General features: G+C 43.8%; 1 protein-coding gene across 2 annotated transcripts in view; it reads right to left on the reverse strand.

The window, feature by feature from the left end:
• LOC147886016 (vacuole membrane protein KMS1-like) overlaps positions 1-19,729 on the reverse strand; it is an 89,256-nt gene that overhangs the window by 48,035 nt on the left and 21,492 nt on the right. For both annotated transcript variants that reach the window (XM_087396455.1, XM_087396454.1), the window contains 3 exons: positions 11,018-11,226; positions 10,722-10,800; positions 10,288-10,596 (listed from right to left, as the gene is read on the reverse strand). In XM_087396455.1, coding sequence (XP_087252581.1) covers positions 10,288-10,596; positions 10,722-10,800; positions 11,018-11,226 — 597 coding nt within the window. The remainder of the gene's footprint in view (positions 1-10,287; positions 10,597-10,721; positions 10,801-11,017; positions 11,227-19,729) is intronic.

Consider the following 19,729-nt stretch of genomic DNA (forward strand, 5'->3'; position numbering starts at 1 on the left):
GGATCGATTCGTGGAACAACGGTCACTATCCTCATCAACAGTGGCTGCTCTCATAACTTCCTAGCTAGTTCTATCGTCGACAAACTTCGGTTGACCACCAGTCCTAGTCTCATGGACTATCAGATTGAAAATGGAACTACTTTCTTGTGCAACACCAGGATCAAAAACTTGTCTTTTCGCATCCAACATTATACGGACAAGTTGAACTTCGACATCATGCCTCTTTCTCGGTACGATGTCATACTTGGACAACAGTGGCTCTACGACTATGATCCATCAATCAGTTTTCGCAGCCATACTATCCAGTTTGTCCACCAGGGAAAACTTATTGAGCTAACTGGTTCTAGGGACTCTCCTTCAACCCCAGTTGCCTCTGCCCTACAAGTAAAGAAGTGGGTTCGTAAACGTCAAGTAAAGACTTCACTTCTTTTGGTTATGGCAATAGAGGAGACACCAACAAAGGATCCTCCTGAATACCTCAACCAACCTTTTTTCCAGCCCTACCTGGATATTTTTCCATAGGAATTGCCAAAGCAGTTACCACCTCGACGACCAGTGGATCACCCAATCGAACTTATTCCCGGCAGTAATCCACCGTCGAAACCTCCTTATCCGGTTTCTTACACTCAAAATGAAGAAATCCAAAGACACGTGACCGAGCTACTCGACAAAGGTCACATTCGGCCCAGTCGCAGCCCTTTCGGATCTCCTGTACTACTTGTGGAAAAAAAGAATAAGTCAATGCGCCTCTGCATCAACTACCGAGCCCTCAACAAGCTCACTATCAAAAACAAGTATCCATTGCCTCACATCGATGACCTCTTCGATCAACTTCTACATGCAACACAATTCTCAAAGATTGATCTTCGTTCAGGTTATCATCAAATTCGCATACGAGAAGGCGATGAGTACAAGACAGCTTTTCGAACAAAGTATGGACACTATGAATGTTTGGTCATGCCTTTTGGGTTAAACAATGCCCCGGCCACATTCATGACACTCATGAACGACATCTTCAGGCCTTTCCTCGATAAGTTCGTCATCGTTTACCTCGATGACATCCTCGTTTTCAGCAGATCCCTACATGAGCACAAACAACATCTTCACCAAGTTTTTGAAGTTCTCCGCACAAATTCTCTCTACATCAACATTGAGAAGAGTGAGTTCTTCAAGACCCAACTCAAATATTTGGGACATGTTATTTCTGTTCAAGGCATCTCTGTGGATCCCAAGAAGGTCGAGGTAATCCGAAACTGGCCTACTCCTGAGAATGTTCATGATGTCCGCTCTTTTCTCGAATTGGCAAACTTCTACCATACAAAGGTCTATCAGTTTTCCGAAATCGCAGCTCCTATGTCCGAATTATTGAAAAGCACAGAAGTTTTTCAGTGGCTTCCAGAAACAGAGTATAGTTTCCAACAACTCAAGCAAGCACTCACTACCACACCCGTTATGGCTATTGCTGACCCAAACCTTCCGTTTGAGGTCATGACCGACGCTTAAGACATCGCTACAGGAGCAGTCTTGATGCAAGAAGGCAGAGTTATTGCTTTTGACAGCCATAAACATTCTGATATCCAAACCCAATACCCGGTTTATGATAAGGAGTTTCTTGCCGTTGTACATGCTTATCACTCTTGGAAACATTATCTCATGGGAGCCGACTCGGTGGTCAAGACAGACCATCACTCTCTAAAGTATATCTTTACTCAGCCAGTCATGAACGCTCGACAAGCACGCTGGGTTGAGTTTCTGGCCAACTTTCACATGACCATTGAGTACATTCCAGGACTACGCAATGTAGTTGCATATGCTCTCAGCAGGTTAACTCTAGCATCAGCTATGGTTATCTCTACATTATCTGTGGATGTTCCGAATTCATTCAAAGGGAAGTATTTCAATGATAAAGACTTCGGCACAGCAGTACAAGTTCTTTCAAAAGATCAACCTTCGACTTCCGAACAGAAGATTTTCTCATCCTATTCTTATACGGACGACCTTCTGTATTATCAAGATCGCGTCTGTGTACCACATGGCAAGGATGTTCAACGTCTTTTGTTAAAAGAGCATCATGTAGTTCCTTATGCTGCCCATCCAGGCACCAACAAGACTTATAGGTTACTCAGTGCAACATACTACTGGCCTCAGATGAAAAGCAACGTCATCAAAATGGTTACATCTTGCTTATCTTGTCAACAAATGAAAGCAAGCCGACGACTTCCAACAGGACTTCTTCAGCCTCTTCCAGTTCCAACTGAAAGTATTTCCATGGATTTCATTACAACACTACCACGATCCTCCAGAGGTAACACTCAGATTATGGTAATTGTTGATCGATTGTCCAATATGGCACACTTTGTTGCTTGCAAAAGCAGTGCACAGGCTCCGGACATAGCCAAACTCTTCATACAACACATCTTCCGACACCATGGATTGCCCAAGAATATCATATCCGACAGAGATCCTAAGTTTACCAGCCACTTTTGGATTTCACTGTTCGAATCTTTACAACTCTACTGTTCAGTTCAGCCTACCACCTAGAATCAGATGGCCAGACTGAAAGAGTCAACCAAGTTCTGGAAGAAATGCTTCGACATTATATTCAGTCACGCCTAGCAGCTTGGAAAGAGTATCTACCACTCCTTGAGTTCGCTTATAATAACTCTTTCCATAGTGCCATCAGCATGACTCCATTTCAAGCAGCTTATGGACACACTCCGATTGTACCAACGAATTTTGTACTTCAACATCGAGTGGCCCTAGCCGATCAACTAGTTCAAGAAATGCAAGACATTCTACTCCAAGTCACGGATCATATGCGAAAAGCGCAAGAGCGGTATCAACGGTCTGCCAACAAACATAGACGTCACCTAGAATTTGACACTGGTGACATGGTGCTATTATTTGTAGCCCCACATTGCTATAAGAGGGTTAAGTCTGTGTTTCCTAAGTTGCGACCAAGATACTATGGATCTTTCCGGATCATCAAGAAAAATTCACCTTTAAGTTACAAATTGGAATTACTACCATCATGGGGTAAAATCCATCCGACATTTCATATTTCTTGGCTAAAGACGTACATTCTAGGCAATGAAGCAGTTCCTCCTGCAGGTGATTATGTTCCAGAAATCAAAGACGATTATGTTCTCCTTATTCCTGAGCGTATTCTGGACCATCGACAGCGAGAGACTCGACATCGACTTATCACAGAATTCCTTCTTCTTTGGCGAGATCTGGACGACTCCGACACTACTTGGCAATCTAATGAAGACTTACAGCAGTACCCTGACTTTTTTTTCCAAGAAAAAGACTTCTATTAAGTAAGAGGAAAAACCCGCGAGAGCAAGCTCAAAGCGGAATACATCAAGAAATCATGAGGATAAATAGAAAACCCCCTCAGAGTGAGGTGGAAAACAACCAAGGCTGAGGCTGAAAGAGTACCCTAACATTTTACAGCAGTATTTTCAGAATTTACACTGATATTTTCTACATTAGTTCATTATCTCCACCAGGGTCTTATTTTGAGTGGGAGGGGATGTCACAATCTGTGACGTATTCCTTTCTCTATTTCTAGACTTATGGATGGTTTGATGAATGGACACTTGTAGAAGAGTATGCCTTCCGACGGGACACTTCCTATGAGGCACAACCCTATGCCCTTTCGACAGGACACTTCCTATGAGGCACAACCCTTCACAAGAGACATTCTATTAAAGAGACATTCCTATTGTAATGTACCCTCTCATCAAGGGTCACACCCTTCACAAGGGGTACACACCTCTTCATGCACATACACTTTGGAGTACACACCTTTTCATGTATGACTCTTCACTCTCTATATAAGAGAGGCCCAATTGTATGGATGACACACAACAGATACCCTACAAACATTCAAGCAATACAATTATTCCTTGTTCTCTGCTATTTCAGTCTCCTTTCTGTTCCTTAGCACATTTTTAAATATAGTAAATCTAGGATTTCTTATAGCAAGGTCGCCTACCCAGATCATTGATGCCTCGTGGCCTTCATTCACGAGGGGATCCGACACAGAGAGTACTTACTTAGGCGACAGGGCTTGGCCACATCATTAGACACCTCAGAGCAAGATCACAGAATTCTTCCCATCGAGTGACATTGATCGTCCAGTCTCTAGCCGCAGACGTGACAGACCCCGACCCGACGACCGCAACACGACACATGAGACATCGAGGGGACACACAGATCACTCTGGGGGACCTCCTGTCATTGTTTAGACCCGGGATATGTCCCACAGGAGTCACGATGGCTCTGGTCTTGCGTCGAGCCTCGTCCCGGAGACCGAGACGCACAGCACCCCTTAACGGGACCAGCATCCCATCACCGGCTATGCACCAGCCAGGGCGACATGACATACGAAGGATTCCGCTCCGCTCCAGTCTTTTTCTTTTCATTGTTACACCCAGATGTATTTGATTATGTATGATCAGACTTAGGATTCAGCATGGGTGATGATGCTCGTCTCAGAAGCTCCAGCCTTATTGTGATTTGTATCAGATTTTCTTCCACTCTCATAGACCCATCAGTCTTCCGAAGACTCTAATAAAATTTCTTTCTTTCTTTCTTTCTTTCTTTCTTTCTCCGATGACACCGATCTCCTCCTCTCTCCTTCTCCCGCTACAGTTACAGTCTCCCTATCCGCTTCATTACCTATGTCACCTATATCGAAGGCTTCATACACTGTCCCACACTACTCCTCGACTTTTCTTTCCCCTCTCCCTCTCAGCCAGCCATCTCTCCCACATCCAGCTGGTATCATTCCACCCATGCCGCCCAATCACTGCCCAGCATTTTGCCACATTCCCCTAGTTTTGTACCACAACCTTTTCAGACCCAGCTTGGGCGAGGACTAGCAGACCCCCCATCACCAGATGCCTGGGAGTCTCTGGTCATGGAGATACATAGCATTCGTGTACACGAGGTGGAGTTGATTCGCTTCGCACAAGAGCAAGCCCGTTTCACCCAGGAGCAGGCCCACATCATTCAGAAGCAGACTGGCCTCATCCAAGGGCTCAGACAGGACATCTTGCACCTCCGACAAATTGTGAGCATGCAATCTATAGTCGAGGAGACATCTAGATGGGTAGACGTGGCCAAACGAGAACTTGCGAAGGCAACCGTTTCGGCCACCCTTATAGAGCAACAGCATAGAGCCTGTAAGGCTCTCAACATCAGAGCCAATGGCATCCCATGTACCAAGGCTACATCGATGAGCGATGCGACTACATTTATGGTCACTACTCTTGGGGTAGCTGAGCACAGGATTGAGAGGGCATGGCGGGTGGGGAGAGACCACAATGAAGAGCAGCCGCTTATCATATGATCCTATGATGCCCATGCACGACTCTCAGCTCTACGGCGTAGATCAGTCTTATGGGACCAGCCATCGATATCCCCCCCCTTATAGGTTGAGGAGAGGCGCACTCTGATACAGCAGCGAGATCAGGCCCGCAAGGATGGAAAGTGTGTGGTGGTTCGAGATGGACGACTCCTTACGGGCTCCTGTCGAGCATCTGCCCCTCATCCCACATAGGGGGACGAGGTCTATGAGACTCAGCATGCCAAGATCCTGTCTTGTGCCATTTGGAACTGTAATGGTACCTTATGGTCAGAACCAGGGAACTTCTCGGAGTCTTATACAGATCGTGACATAGTCTTTTATACAGAGACACATAAGATTCCAGAGCGCCCACTACCAATAGTCAACGGGTACACATGGGAGTCTGCTTACAGAGATGAGACGAGTAACACAGGGGGGGTACGAGGATCGGGAGGAGTAGCAGTTCTTTACAGGCCTTTGAGAGACCATCTCAATAAAGAGGAGAGATACACACTCCAAATTTCTCTGGATCAAGATCCGACACATAGATTGCCGGGAATTGTTCGTTGCACTATGCTACTTCCCCCTGAGACCTCCCACTTTGCTCGAGATGCCCAAGAGGAGACAGAAACATCACCATACGCAGCTCTCTACCATGACACTGTCGACTTCTCAAGCCATGGGGCAGTCCTCCTGGTTAGGAACTTCAACGCGAGGACAGGGGTCCGTCAAATACCACTTCTCGATTTCAGAGACGATAGCATTCTATTGCCAGACATTCATCTTGAGGATACAGGTATGATACAAGTTTCAGCTGACAGACGATCTTACGGGCAGGCTCTGTTAGATCTAGGCAAGATGCATGATCTTATTATTTATAATGGTCTTGATAGATGGCCCTCTTCACGTGGTTTTACTTGCTTCCCACATAGAGGACGCTCTAGCGTTGTTGATTACATCATGGCATCCCCTACCTTCGCCTCTCGTATGAGTGGTTGTACGGCCGCACCTTGTCCTCCCAGGGCTGAGCACACATACCTCTTCTTTAGTATCTCTACACCCCATCTCACAACACCTTCCACTCCACAAATCACTCACACTACTTATCATGACATACATTTCGACCACAACCCGTTGCCTATATATTCAGCTCACCTTTACATACTTCACATATATTGACATTATACCTTTACTAGAGGACGGTGCTACTCTAGTCACCCGCTCACTACACGAGGCTGCCCTTCACGCTTTCCCTCACACTACTCGTTCCACTCGTCCACCACCACCTAGGACCGTCCCTTGTAATAGCTGGTACGATGATGAGTGCAAAGGCTTTACGCCATCAACTTAGATTCGAAACCAAAAACCACCTCCCCAACAAAAAAGAGACGCTACGTGAGTACCGTCGATTGCTACGTAGGAAGAGGTTGGATTTCTTCCGCCGAAACGAGGAGGAACTACTAAATATTATGTTTAGTAACGACTCTAAGGACCTTTGGCAGAGATTTCTATAGGGGCGATTCCCTTCACCACTCACTGACACTCAAGTCTAGCATAATTATGCATGCACACTTTATGATCAAACAGCTCCTGATCTCTCACACATACCCCACCCAATATCCCACACACTCTTCACTAGGGGGGATGTGAAGAATGCCGTGATGAAACTTCATAATGGCCGAGCAAAAGATTATGAGAGCCTATGCACTAAATTCATTGCATATGGGATTAATCCCCTAGCCCCGATCTTAGCAAAGCTCTTTAAAGAAGCTATTTGTCTGGGGTTCCCACGTACATGGACTGTTAACACTATTTCACCCATCCACAAGGCGAGGGATCCCATGGACCCGGAGAACTAAGATTTATGCATCAGCTCTTGATTCTGAGGTCAATTGATTTGTAGAGATGCAGGGACTTAGAGCGATTATGGGACCATGGTCCTCACACTTAGGTGTATCATTAAGGAGGAGAGGGCACGAAAACAGAGGGTTTTTTGCTGCTTTGTGAATTTCTGCAAAGCCTTTGATACGGTTCCGAGAGCCCGCATCTGCAGGACTTGGGTTATGACCAGGAGATCATTTGGGCTGTCACGGCACTTTACGACAAGGTTTCAGGCAGAGTTTGAGTAGGGTGTGGATGGACAAATAAGATCACGAGTACTATTGGGGTCAAACAAGGGTGTCCTTTATCACCACCCCTGTTTGGACTCTACATTGATGAGCTTGAGAGAGTTATGCAGACATTGGGGGGGAGGGATGCTCTCTCATTGGCACTCTCATTTAGATCTTATACACAGATGACGTGGCACTCTTATCAGAGGGTCTACAGAGACACCTAGATGCACTACAATCCTTTTGTGATTCCATGATTTGAAGGTCGACCTTGGTAAAACCAAGGTCATGATCTTCAACACATGCACCAGGAGCAGTTCACTTTCGATGGGTCGCCATTTGAGATTATTTAGTTATATACATACCTAAGGGTTCTCTTCTCTGGACCCATCTTTACTATGAGACCGGCGATGCAGGTCCGACTAAGGAGAGGATACGCTTCATTGGCCAGACTAGAGAGACAGTGCTTCAGGACCCACAGACCAAGGGCTTGCTTTTTGACTCCTTGGTCCGCCCAGGGGGGATGTATGGTAGCCCTAGTTGGGAGCCGGCGGATCTGACAGATATAGAGTGGGCATGGGTGGAGCGCCTACAGATTCTTATACGATCATGGATGATTCGCAATAAGCAGTCACGCTGAGTTTGAATCATCTCCACTAAAGTTTGATGCAGCATTTCATGTTATCACCTACCTATATCGGGTTAGGGGGTACGGAGATTGCACTTCTGGACGCAGCAGATTACTGTGGCTAGAGATGCTGGTTTGCACGCACAGAGAGATGGTTTGAGCGACTAGGACTCCACATGGATAGACTCCCCCCCTTCCAGTATAGCGTTAACGCACCTTATTCCCCTCTCCTGTCTCATGAGGTCAACCAGGTTATTCATGTGAATCTTTTGCAACTACACACTTTCAGGACTTGGTTGGAACCGAGCGAGCTTCCAGTGAAGCTCAGCTTCTACAGGGATCATTGTTTACATATATATAGGGAGAGAGAGAGAGAGAGAGGTCCATTAGAAACCCATCAGGATGTATGGAACAAATCTAAAATCTATCACAATTTTTGTTACTAGCAACTACATAAAGAACAGCTGTTAGTGTGCATCTGAGCACCCCCCAGGACATGTTTTAGAATTGTCTATGTGTCCAGGATATGTCTGGCTAGCCTGTGTGCTGAATCCAGACTTTTATTGCGGCGTCCCAAAACTGCCTTCAAATATGCTTCTAGCTATTTGGCTGGTTGACTTGGAAAATTTCGTAGGTTGTTTTCCTTAAAATTCTTGGTCTTGCCCATATGCCTTTTTCTACTTCCAGATCATGTGAGCTGGTTTCATCCTGCATATCATTTGTCTCTTGAATACTGACATATCATTTGTCTGTTGAATACGGACATATCTTCTCCAAGGTAATCTTGCCTTCCATTGGGTTGAAATCTTTCTTGTAGAATTCCATTTCTTTCCTGGATCCTTCCAGAGCCTTTCTACCATTTCTCTCATATTCTTACGATTTCAGCATGAACAGTTGTCTCATTCTCTCTTCTTTGTTTGGGATATCCCCATTTATTCCCCATCTTTCCATCCATTTTACTCCTCCAGTATGCTTTTGGTTGCTTCCATAGCTTAGTATGGTAATCCGAGTTTTTTTGCTAAGGTACTCGATGTATTAATGCATTTGCACTTTAATCCCCAGTTCTCCTATAAGGAATTGTTTGTATGGCCTCTATCCTTTTCCAATATTCTGTAGAGAGTCCAGGTGCCCAAGCTTGCCATCCATATGTACTAATGTTGTGTAGTACAGAAACTTCCTCATGTCCATATTCCATGAATGCTCTTTTCTACATTTATTTTTGAAGCTGTAAAGGGCTTTCAGACCTCCCATTATTTTTCCTCCACAGATGCATTCCATTTATATTTGTTCTCAAACTCTAGTCCCATGTACTTGTATAATGAGACCACTTCAAGTTTTTCCCCTTTAAAGTTAAAGGACACCTGTTCGTCTCATGTTCCGATGACAAAGGCCGTGGTCTTCCTGCAACCTCCAGTGCTTGCAATATTTGCTCAAAGCAATCTAAGCATTTTTGAATGCCTCTTTTGTCTCTTGAAAAAGAACTAAGTCATCCCTGTATGAAATGAGGATAGGAGTCTAACAGCACAATGTTAACAAGACTCAACCGGGATGAAATTAACCACTGTTCTTCGAACACCAACATTCTAGGGAGGTACTCAAAGGATGACACTAAAATGCTGAAAAGGAGCAGTGCATCTTCCCAAAGGGTTGCGACAATAGGTGCAAACTGATGTCCACAAGGTGGAGGGAAAAGCTCATACTCCAAAAGGTAAACCTTTGAGAAACACACAAGCAACAACAATAGTATATGACTACCACATGATTATAAACAAATGAGAAGTGCATGTTTTATTCTAAACTTAACATGATCAATCACAACAAGAATATGCTGACTTCAATGCACAAGTTTCCAATCACAAAGTTTCAAACCATAAACCTTTCCATGCATATGCAGTGGGTAGTACCCACCACAACTTTCCAATCACGAAGTTTCAAACCATAAACCTTTCCATGTATATGCCGTAGGTAGTATCCACCACACGTTTCCAATCACAAAGTTTCAAACCATAAAACCTTTCCATGTATAGGATGAACTGGGCAAGTTGCATGCTATAACATCCCCATTTCTCATCCCAAAGAAAGTGCAGCTAAAATAAATTTGACAGCAGCTCTGGAACATTTTACAGATCTATTAAAGATCCGTACTTAATATAATAAAGCAAGCATGATAAAGTTGGGGTGCTGCTTTGAACCAGCTCTTGAAACAAAATATGGAGGCAGCTCCCCTAGTGCTGTTCCAACTCCCCAGAGTACAGCCTCCCAGTGCACTTCATGTAGAATTGCCAGCAAGGGCACCCTAAAGCGCTCAGAGCTAGCTCCTTTTGAATACACCGGCTTCCCAAATTCCAAACAGTCCTTGAATTCCCATGTCGGATCCTTTCCAAATAATGCCGTATCATAGGGAGCATGTTTTAAATTCACCCTTCCGCAAAGTGTGGCCTTCATTGTAAACATAGCTATGTGAGGACCCAGATATAAGACAAAAGTGTGTAAACCTGACCCTGCAGAGTAGTGCATGATCATCAATAGTTGAAAGAATAATGAAAATAAATGAGAAAGAGAGAGAAATATGAATCGGCATTTCACATCTTGGCATTCACATAAAGTTTATACAACAATCGCTCACCCAACCCAATTGATGATGCGATTCCAAGCCCAATCCACCAGAAAGCATAGCGCAAGTATGCTGATGCTTCTGTAATGAACTGCCATGCCCAATAAGTACACTCAATAGGTGTCATTGCAAGCATTGTGAACCAGGCAAGCAAACAAGGAAGTCTACTTTCCCACCAGAAAAGGTCACTTCAGCATATGCATGTGAGTACTTAAAGAAAACTTTCAGCTATACTGCAGAGAAACCATATCGTGCAACAAGGCATCCAGATAAACAAAAGCATCTTGACCAGTGTGTTCTTACATTACCTGCTTATGTGGTCCTTCAACAATGAGAAGTCTGTTCCAACCAAAAATGATGAGACAAGCCAACAGGAGGAGAACCTTGTGTGAAGCAATGTAGAGCATTGATTGCCCGATATATTGAAATAATGCCATTGTAAAGTATTTCAGAGTTGCCAATGGACGCTTTGACAGTACCAGCCCTTCTTGTTGTTTCTCATGGTACTTTCTCAGATCTGAAATAACAACATGTTCAACTTACTGATCACGCACACTATCTTGTCTGCAAAGCTAGTGCTGCTAGAATATATCACTTGCCATCTGAAATAGAATTGAACCTGCAAAATTCTCTTAAATTCCAAAAGTTCATCAGCCAAAGATCATCTACAAACCATCAGCTATTCCAACTTTAAAGTTCTGCCTTGAAACTAATCAAAATTTTGAACCCCATCTAATGGGACTATAAAAGGTGGATGGCCAGCTCTCTTCACCTCTAATAGATATGGATTATGGGCAAATTTTCTCCATACTTCTCTTGGTATTTAAATAGATAATGAAAGAAACCATGGCCTCTTTCAGCTGCCCTACCCCTCTCTCAGCTTATCTGCCAACACCCCCGCCCCCCCTCAACAGCCCTGTCACTCACAGCTCCACCCCTCTCAGAAGTCCCACCCCTCACAGCTCTCTGTTCCTCTCTCAGTGACACTGTAGGGAGACAGGTTGAGTTCGTGGATCACGAGGTGTATCTATCCTATATAGGTCATCTCTCCCTCTCAAGAGATGCGACAATATGCCAAGTACCTTTGGATTCAGATCCAATGCATTTCCCGACAAGTGCTACTTTCCTCTTGAGACCTCACATTTCACTAATGATCTCCGAGAGGAAGCAGAGACCTCACCATATGCATCCCTATACCTAGACTCAATGATTTTTTGAGCCGTCAACACCCGCACTTGCGGAAGAGGCACCCATTCCACCTCTCGCCAAATTTGCATGCAACTACGCTCCGTCCAACGACTCCGACAACCCTCTGCCCCGAATTCCCCATCTGAAATTCAGCCAATTCCTTTAACTCCTCCACGACACGATATGGCAAAGACCTTCGCGATGATGGTGACCTTGAACTCGAAGCAGATGGGAACAATTTCTTTCACCCTCGCAAATAAATTGGCCACAACAACAATAACAATCAAGGTAGGCGGCCCCTGGGCAAACTCGAACTTCCCAAATACAATGGTAGGGGCGATCTAGTCCGAGATTCCTCCAGCATTTTGATGCCGCATGCCGAGCTGATGGAGATCAATCCAATGAAACCAAGGTCGCTTGGTTCCCCATGGCCTTAACCAATGAAGCCTCAGAATTGTACCTAGACCTCCTAGTGGAAGAAAGAGCCACATGGGACCTACTGCAAACTAAATTCAAGAGGCGCTTTCAAACAGAGAGACTACAAGATGATCCCGCTCTCCAACTAAGCAAGCTCGAACAAGGTCGGCGAGAAGATGTACGCACGTACCTAGGCAAGATGCAATGCTTAATTGCCAAATGTGACCCACATCCTGATGATAAGTACCTCAGAGCCTGATTCATTACAGGCCTAAGGAAGAAAATCCCCAAAGACATGAAAAAGATTAGCAGTTACGAAACATTCAGTGCTACTCATGTGGCATCCATTGACATCGAGGATGGCATGACCAACTCTGACACCAGCAGTGATGATGGAAGAGCCAGTGCACGAGATAAGCGTTCTAAAAAGGAAAAATCCAAGTCCATTGCAGAAACGTCTAATGAAGATCGCCTAAAGGTCATGACCATGAAGCTAAGAGAAGAAATGATGCACGCCATGGAACAAAAGCTTCACATGTCTCAGCCGCCACCTCAGACTTATCCACGACGAGAAAATGTATGATGTCCACAGTGTATGGCCAATCATACAGCAAATGAATGCCCCGTCCTAAGAGCTAGGGTCAATGCACAAGAAAATCCACCGCCAAGGTTGTGATGCCATATCTGTGTAGTCGATGGGCATGACGAAAAAAATTGCATCTTCAGCATGCGCAACAACCCGCAATAATACCAACTGGCACCCATCCCATTGTACAAGCAACTGGCACTTGCACAAGCACCCCCAGCTCTGAGGCTGAATCCTGTTTCCGTCCGGACCCAAGTTCCACAATGAGGGCTTCATCGACCCACCATGCTACACATGGATCATCCTCCCCCACTCTATGAGGATCTCGATTGGGCAATTCTGTGTTTCTTCTCACCAATTACGCATTGAGACTGAGACGGGCTAAGGGGATACCTAGGGAGGGCCACACTCTATGCGACTTACAAGAGGTTGTGCCAAGGGCGCCACCATTATCCTTTCACAGATGGATTTGGGCCCTTCTCCATTCTCTTGGGCCATCTGCAGTTCTATACTGATCATCTCACTGGGATAGCCCATGTGGAATGACATGACCCACATGTCAGATTTATAAAACCGGATCAACAACAAATCTCAAGGAGCCACAAGAGGAGGGTGAGACGTAGCCACACAACCCTAAATCCAAATATCACGGGTGGTCGACGACGTAGAGATCCAGAGCCAACCACACAACACACTTGATAGAGGGTGGATGCACATATCACGCTTGGTGACGTGGATTACCGTAGCCTTGTCAGACGCAGAGCCATCACCAAGGGCCACGACGACCAACGCTTTATCTCTCACCTCATGCCAGTACCAGCCCACCCACTACCGGGCCCATCATGATATCCCACTCCCTTCCACTCAAATATCTGATGTATCTGACCAAACTTGACATTAAATTTGATACGATAAGATGATGATGATGTTATGACTATCTAGTACTTAGCATTTAGCATGGGTGATGATGCTCGTTTAGTAGCTCTACCCTTTCATCTTATTGTATCAGGTTTCTCTAAGTCTTATAGACCTATTGGTCTTCTAAAGACTTTAATAAACTTTCTTTCTTTCTTTCTCCCACTTAGAGACTTCAACACCCCGGCAGAGCGCCAAGTTTTAATCATTGACTTTCAGCATGACTCAATCAAATTCCTAGCATTAATTCTGAGTCTCGGTAGACAGGCGAGCCTCAGTCACCTCCTATAGGCACTCTTTCATGGATATGGCCGGGGGGAATGACCTAATTATCTACAATGGTCCAGAGAGATGGCTTCTTTCAGCAATTTCACTTGTTTCTCGCATGGAGAGCGTTCTAGCATAGGTGACTACCTCATAGGATCCCCTAATTTTGCTTCTCATATCACGATTTCTCCATCCTGCCACCACCATGAAGCTGACCATACCTGACATTGAACACACTAAGTCACACATACATCACCTATCAGGAGATCCACTTTGATCACAAGCAGTCCCTCGCCTATGCTGCCCACCTCTGCACTATGGTTGTTGACATTGATGACACCCTCCTAGAAGATAGAAGCTGCCCTACTCACCCGCTCCCTCCATTATGCCACTCACCAATCTTTTTCACACAACACCAAATCCACCTGCCCGATCCACCCATTGGATCGGTCCCTACAATAGTTGGTATGATGATGAGTGTAAGCCCTTGCCTCGTCAACTCAAATTCAAGACGAAGCATCATCTTCCAATTGAGACGAAGACCAAACAAGAATATTATTGTTTGGTCCATTTGGAAGATATTGGAAAAAGACGCCAAATGAGAAGGAATTACGAGTAGCTCCAAGGACTTTTGGCAGTGAAATGCTTTTCAAGCATCATAGCATCTGTATGAATACTTGGTAGTTACCATTTGGTTGAAGTAATGATCCAGCTATCTTTAATCGAATGATGAGCCAAATATTTCCGAAAGATAGATCTTTTGTGGGGAGATATCATTATTTTCAGCAAAGATGAACTGGAATAAGGCATTTGACGGTTGTGTTTGATCTCTTGAAGGAGAATCAGTTTTATTCATTAGTGCTAAAAAAAGTTCAAAAGTACGCTTCAAGATAAACCCCTCTCATAATGGTAGATAAACTTTTGATGATTGCAATAGTAAGTGCATCAAGCATCAGCTGGCAAGTCCAATCCCTTGCAAATGCTCTAAGTGGAGTCATCAACTGAAAGTGTACGACGCATGGAAAATGTTGAGCCATAGGTAATCATACAGATTCAGATTATTGTTCTAAAGTAAATCAGTAAATAAATCCTGGAAAACAGCAGATACAGCTGAGACATAAGGCAAAGCTCAAGCATACAACCGGGCGGTAAGGTATAAAAAAGGATTTGATTGGGTTATCTCAAAGTCCATGGATCTGAGCCTATACCTCTTTCTAGACGGGGATAGACTGGTAATTGTAATCTTTCAGAATGCATGCTTCACATGCAACATAGCATGTGAAGTCCATGGATCCAAGCCTATACCTCTTTGTAGACAAGGATAGACTGGTAATTGTATGTTGATGATTTGATTATTATAGGTGATCACAAGTGGAAGATTGTGGAAGTCAAGGGTCTCTTGATGCAGAATGTCCAGTTTGGGTAGAGTTCCCATATCTTTCTGCTCTCTTCAATAGTTTGGTGGAGTTTCTAGTGTCTTCTTTGGGTAGGGTTTGGTGTCTGAGTCATTGACAATGGTCTGGAGGGCTTGGATCCTCTAGGACTGTAGCCAGGATACTCCGAATTTTCTCAACATCCAACTTTCAGGCGGGTGATTGTCACTCAACATGTGCGGTTTGGTCTGTTTCTGAATTCATGTTACTTGTGCCACTCCACATCTCACTTCGTCAGGAATTGTTCTAAGCGAATGGCTAACAAGATTGTGTTGGGAGGCAAAATAGAAACTGTGTCAAACCCAGTGGCATCGGTGGAAAAGCAAGAGAGCATCTCAAAGAGAAATAATGAAAATCAGAATAAGCTAACGACACAAGATCAAACTTTGCAGTATTCGAAGGGAAAGGATAAAGCGGTGGGAGAGATGCTTTCCCAAGGTGCTCAGGCATCGAACAACAGGTTGAATGAAGAAGGTTGGAAGATGGTAGGCCGGAAGTCTTCTGAATAAGTATTAAGGTCCTATACCCACTGAACCTATTTTGGAAGGGCCACCAGACATGGATGAGTTGGAGGAGATCCTTCAACCAGAACAGGTTGTCTACCAGACAGAAAGAAAGGTCCCAGGGGCAAAGTTACATGCAGGTATCTTGTCAAGTTTAAGAATTACTCGACACTAGATGCCAAGTGGGTCAATGAAGACTTTTTCTCATAATATCCATAGGTTCTACAAATGTATAAAGGAGCCTTTCAGTTGGGGACAACTGAATACAAGCCTAGGGCATGTCACAAAACCATATTTATCTCCAATAATAAAAAGAAATCTTTTGACTTTCCCGTCAACTAGAAAATCTTCCATCTTTTTTATTGTACACACTCTTAGCTAGATTCAAAGAGATACCCGCTTGTCTACATCTTAGAAAAACCTTCTCCAGTTATCCAAGATGATTGATATCTAAGGAATACACACACAAATCATCTAAATAAATAGCAATGAACTCAGTGAGGCAATCTCAGAAAGTTTCAACCATAAACTTCTAAAAAGTTGACAGGACATTTCTCAATCTATGGTGGGGATGTTCACAGAGGACTAGGATTAGTCGAGAGAATTAGAATGCATGCATTGACTAACCTTTAACGGGTGAAATGTGCTTGGTGGTGTCTTGTTTGTGATTTAATGTGGAAAGAGCATGCAAAAGAGGACATCTAAATCCTAGAGGAGCCACGCGTGCAAAAGTAGCTATTTTTATCTAAGGCTGCCAAAGTTAGAAGGCATCTCCTTTCTACTAGCCAGAAGGAGATTTTTTAGAGCTATCTAGCTTTGTTGCAATTGCGATTTGCTCTATCTCCTTCTCTGATCTCCATGCAAGCTGAACTTTGTATCAAGCTATTGATTTCTGAAATAAAAACCTTCGGGGGCGGCCAGCCCTTATTTTTGGCCCCTAGTGTGTGTTCTTTCTCTTATCCCTCCGCTGTTCTAGTTCCAATTGATTGCTAGGTGAAATCACCGCTGTTTTTCCCACCAGACAAATCTTCCAGGTGCATGTTTTCCTTGTGAACATAGAAATTCGAATTGCTCTATGATGGTGGACTGCTGCAAATGGAAGAGATCTATTGCGTTTTGTTGAACAAGTACTACGATTTGAAGGATTGCTGCAATTTAGGGTTTGGACCTGTTTACACCCTTTCTTTTATGTGTGATACACACTCTGCTCAGGTTGGAGGATCTCCTCCATCTCTTCCACCACTTGTGGCTCTCACTGAAACTTAGTTGCTTTCTTGAGTCGTGCTTAAGTTTCTCAAGACATCTGGTACACTTCCGATCATTCGCTTTGGACTCTCGTGTGGTTTTCTTTGCTCCTTCTAGCCAGCTGGCCTTTCAGGGCAATGGGCAAACACATGCCCCTCTTTCTTGCATCTTAAGCTCTTGCCTTCCTTATAGAGAGCCCCGCTTTGCTCTGGCTCTTAAGACCCACTGATCTCTCAAAGCACTAGGCAGCCATGTGCCCCCTTTTCTGTTCACATAATTCGGATTTTGGGTCTAATCATGCAACTATAGGGTTCACACTTGTTTTCTTGGTTATGGTCAATCCACATGGGTCCTTTCGGCCTGTTGCCACTCATGACCATACCAATAGTCTGGGTCCAAATCTACTCCCTTGGGATGCCAAAGCATAAAAGCTCGTGACATTCCCTCTGCTTCTGAGAAGCACCATAATGTATGTGGATGGAGTTTCTATCTACTATTTGATATCCTTTGGTATATACATGCCCTTCTTTCTTCGCATGCCCATGCCCCTCTCAAGTTGATTGCTTCTTCTTTGGATTGGACAAGCCCTAACTCTTGCAATAATGCTGGTGGTGGAAAAATACTCTGAGACAACCATCAAAGTTTAATAATGGAAATCCATCAGTGCTTCCAACATATCTTCCTTAACATATTCCTTGCGGAAAGTCTTAAATGGTTCTGGCATAAAACTTTTGTTCCCCTCAGCTTCTTTAGCTGCAGATCCATCATCTATTATCAAGTGCCAAATAAAGGGAGCCATAGAATCGCAGAAACACTTGGCCATTGATCACTGTATATATATAAACCACTGCTCTATATATGTGTGAGTGCGCACACGCATGAGTGCGTGTACACATGCATGTGCATGTGCATGTGCGTGTTCGTGTGTGTGTAGGCAATACTTGAGCATATCATGCTCCATAACCTTCTCATTCATAAGGAGTGTCTCCCTGAAACAAACTCAAGAAAACAATCCACTATTCTCCTTGCATTGCTATACTAAGGTTAAGTATTCAAAACAAACTTTATAAACAAGAAAGAGATACTTATGTTTTCAAGTCTTCTTTAGGAGGTCACAAAGCTTACCCTTTTTCAGCACTAGATCTTCCAAAGCAGCTGGCTTTCTGTGATAGACCTATCTGGAAAAGGAGAACAACTCGGGTTCTCAAAAGCATCTCTTTGCTTTTGTTGCTTTTTCTCATCAGGTTGTAAGACTCACAATAAAACTTAGAATTACTCGCTTTTCAATCCAACAATAGGGCTCTTTCAAGACTTTCATGCTTAGTGCCATTCGGTTGACGTGGTTTTTTCAGAATAAGATGTTTCATTCGGCGGCGTGCTATTCAGAGGCGTGCGTCCTTTCTGCAAGGCAGTCTCTTGCTGCCCATATTCAACTGTATGTCAACCATAAAAGGGGTTCCACATGCTTTTGGAAAAGTCTAGGAAAATTGTCCACAAACAGTTGAGTATGGAGCTTTTCTTTGCGAGAATGGTATAAAGCTTGTGGATAATCTTAAGAAAGATTGATATTCACTCTTCATGACATTTTCCACTTTAAATTGTATAAACAGATTGCGTTAGAATTAGTTGTGATACCAATCTTTGGACTTAATAGAACCACGGATCAATTCCAACCATGTATTCCCCAATATCCATGAGGGATATCCATACTCCTTTGCAATGGCAAAACTGTAAGTTCATAATCTTGATCTAGCAGAAGAGACTGGTTCCATAATAGAACAATATAACTGAAATCCTCTAGAGCTGAGACAATATAACTTGAAACATATAGGTATGTGAAAACTAATTTTAAAATCTGCTGAACCTGGTGAACACACCCTCTTAACTGAGGTCTGGCCTTTAAGTTCCCTTAAACATTCTCACAAATTGCCAAATAAACTTTTCCAACCATGCTTGAATTACAAATATACACTGCTCCTGAAACAATCAGGAAGCTTCTCTCCTTGTATTAAAATACAAGGGTTAGGGTCAAAAGAGACTAATCAAAATTAATAAGCATACATGTACTTAGCCTTTGGATATACTTCCCCAAAACTTTGCCAGGGCAAATTCCCCAAAATTTAGTTCAACCATCATGGAGATTCCTATGAATCGACCCATGCAAAACCTTCTGAAATGTAGGAGAATTCTGACATAAAAGGGATTATTGCCCGCTATCATAGGAAAACTTGGAGATATGGTCACCGGTAGCTCTATCTCCATACCAAAATCAAACTTGTTTGGTCTCCAAGTTGCAAAGTTACTAGAGGAGGGTAAGGCCCCAATCACCCATCTGGTTTTAAAAAGGAAAACCATTGTGAGAACAGCTTCGAATTCAAGGTGTAGATCTTCAAGGTCTGCCAAGGCTTCATGGCGACGTGGACCTAGATTTATAGGTTTATAAAGCTGCCTGTGCTTTTACGGAAG

The sequence above is a fragment of the Dipteris shenzhenensis genome, chromosome 25 (assembly GCF_047967505.1).
Source record: "Dipteris shenzhenensis isolate YYH24624 ecotype China chromosome 25, Dip_SZ_1.0, whole genome shotgun sequence".
Classification (NCBI taxonomy): Eukaryota; Viridiplantae; Streptophyta; class Polypodiopsida; order Gleicheniales; family Dipteridaceae; genus Dipteris; species Dipteris shenzhenensis.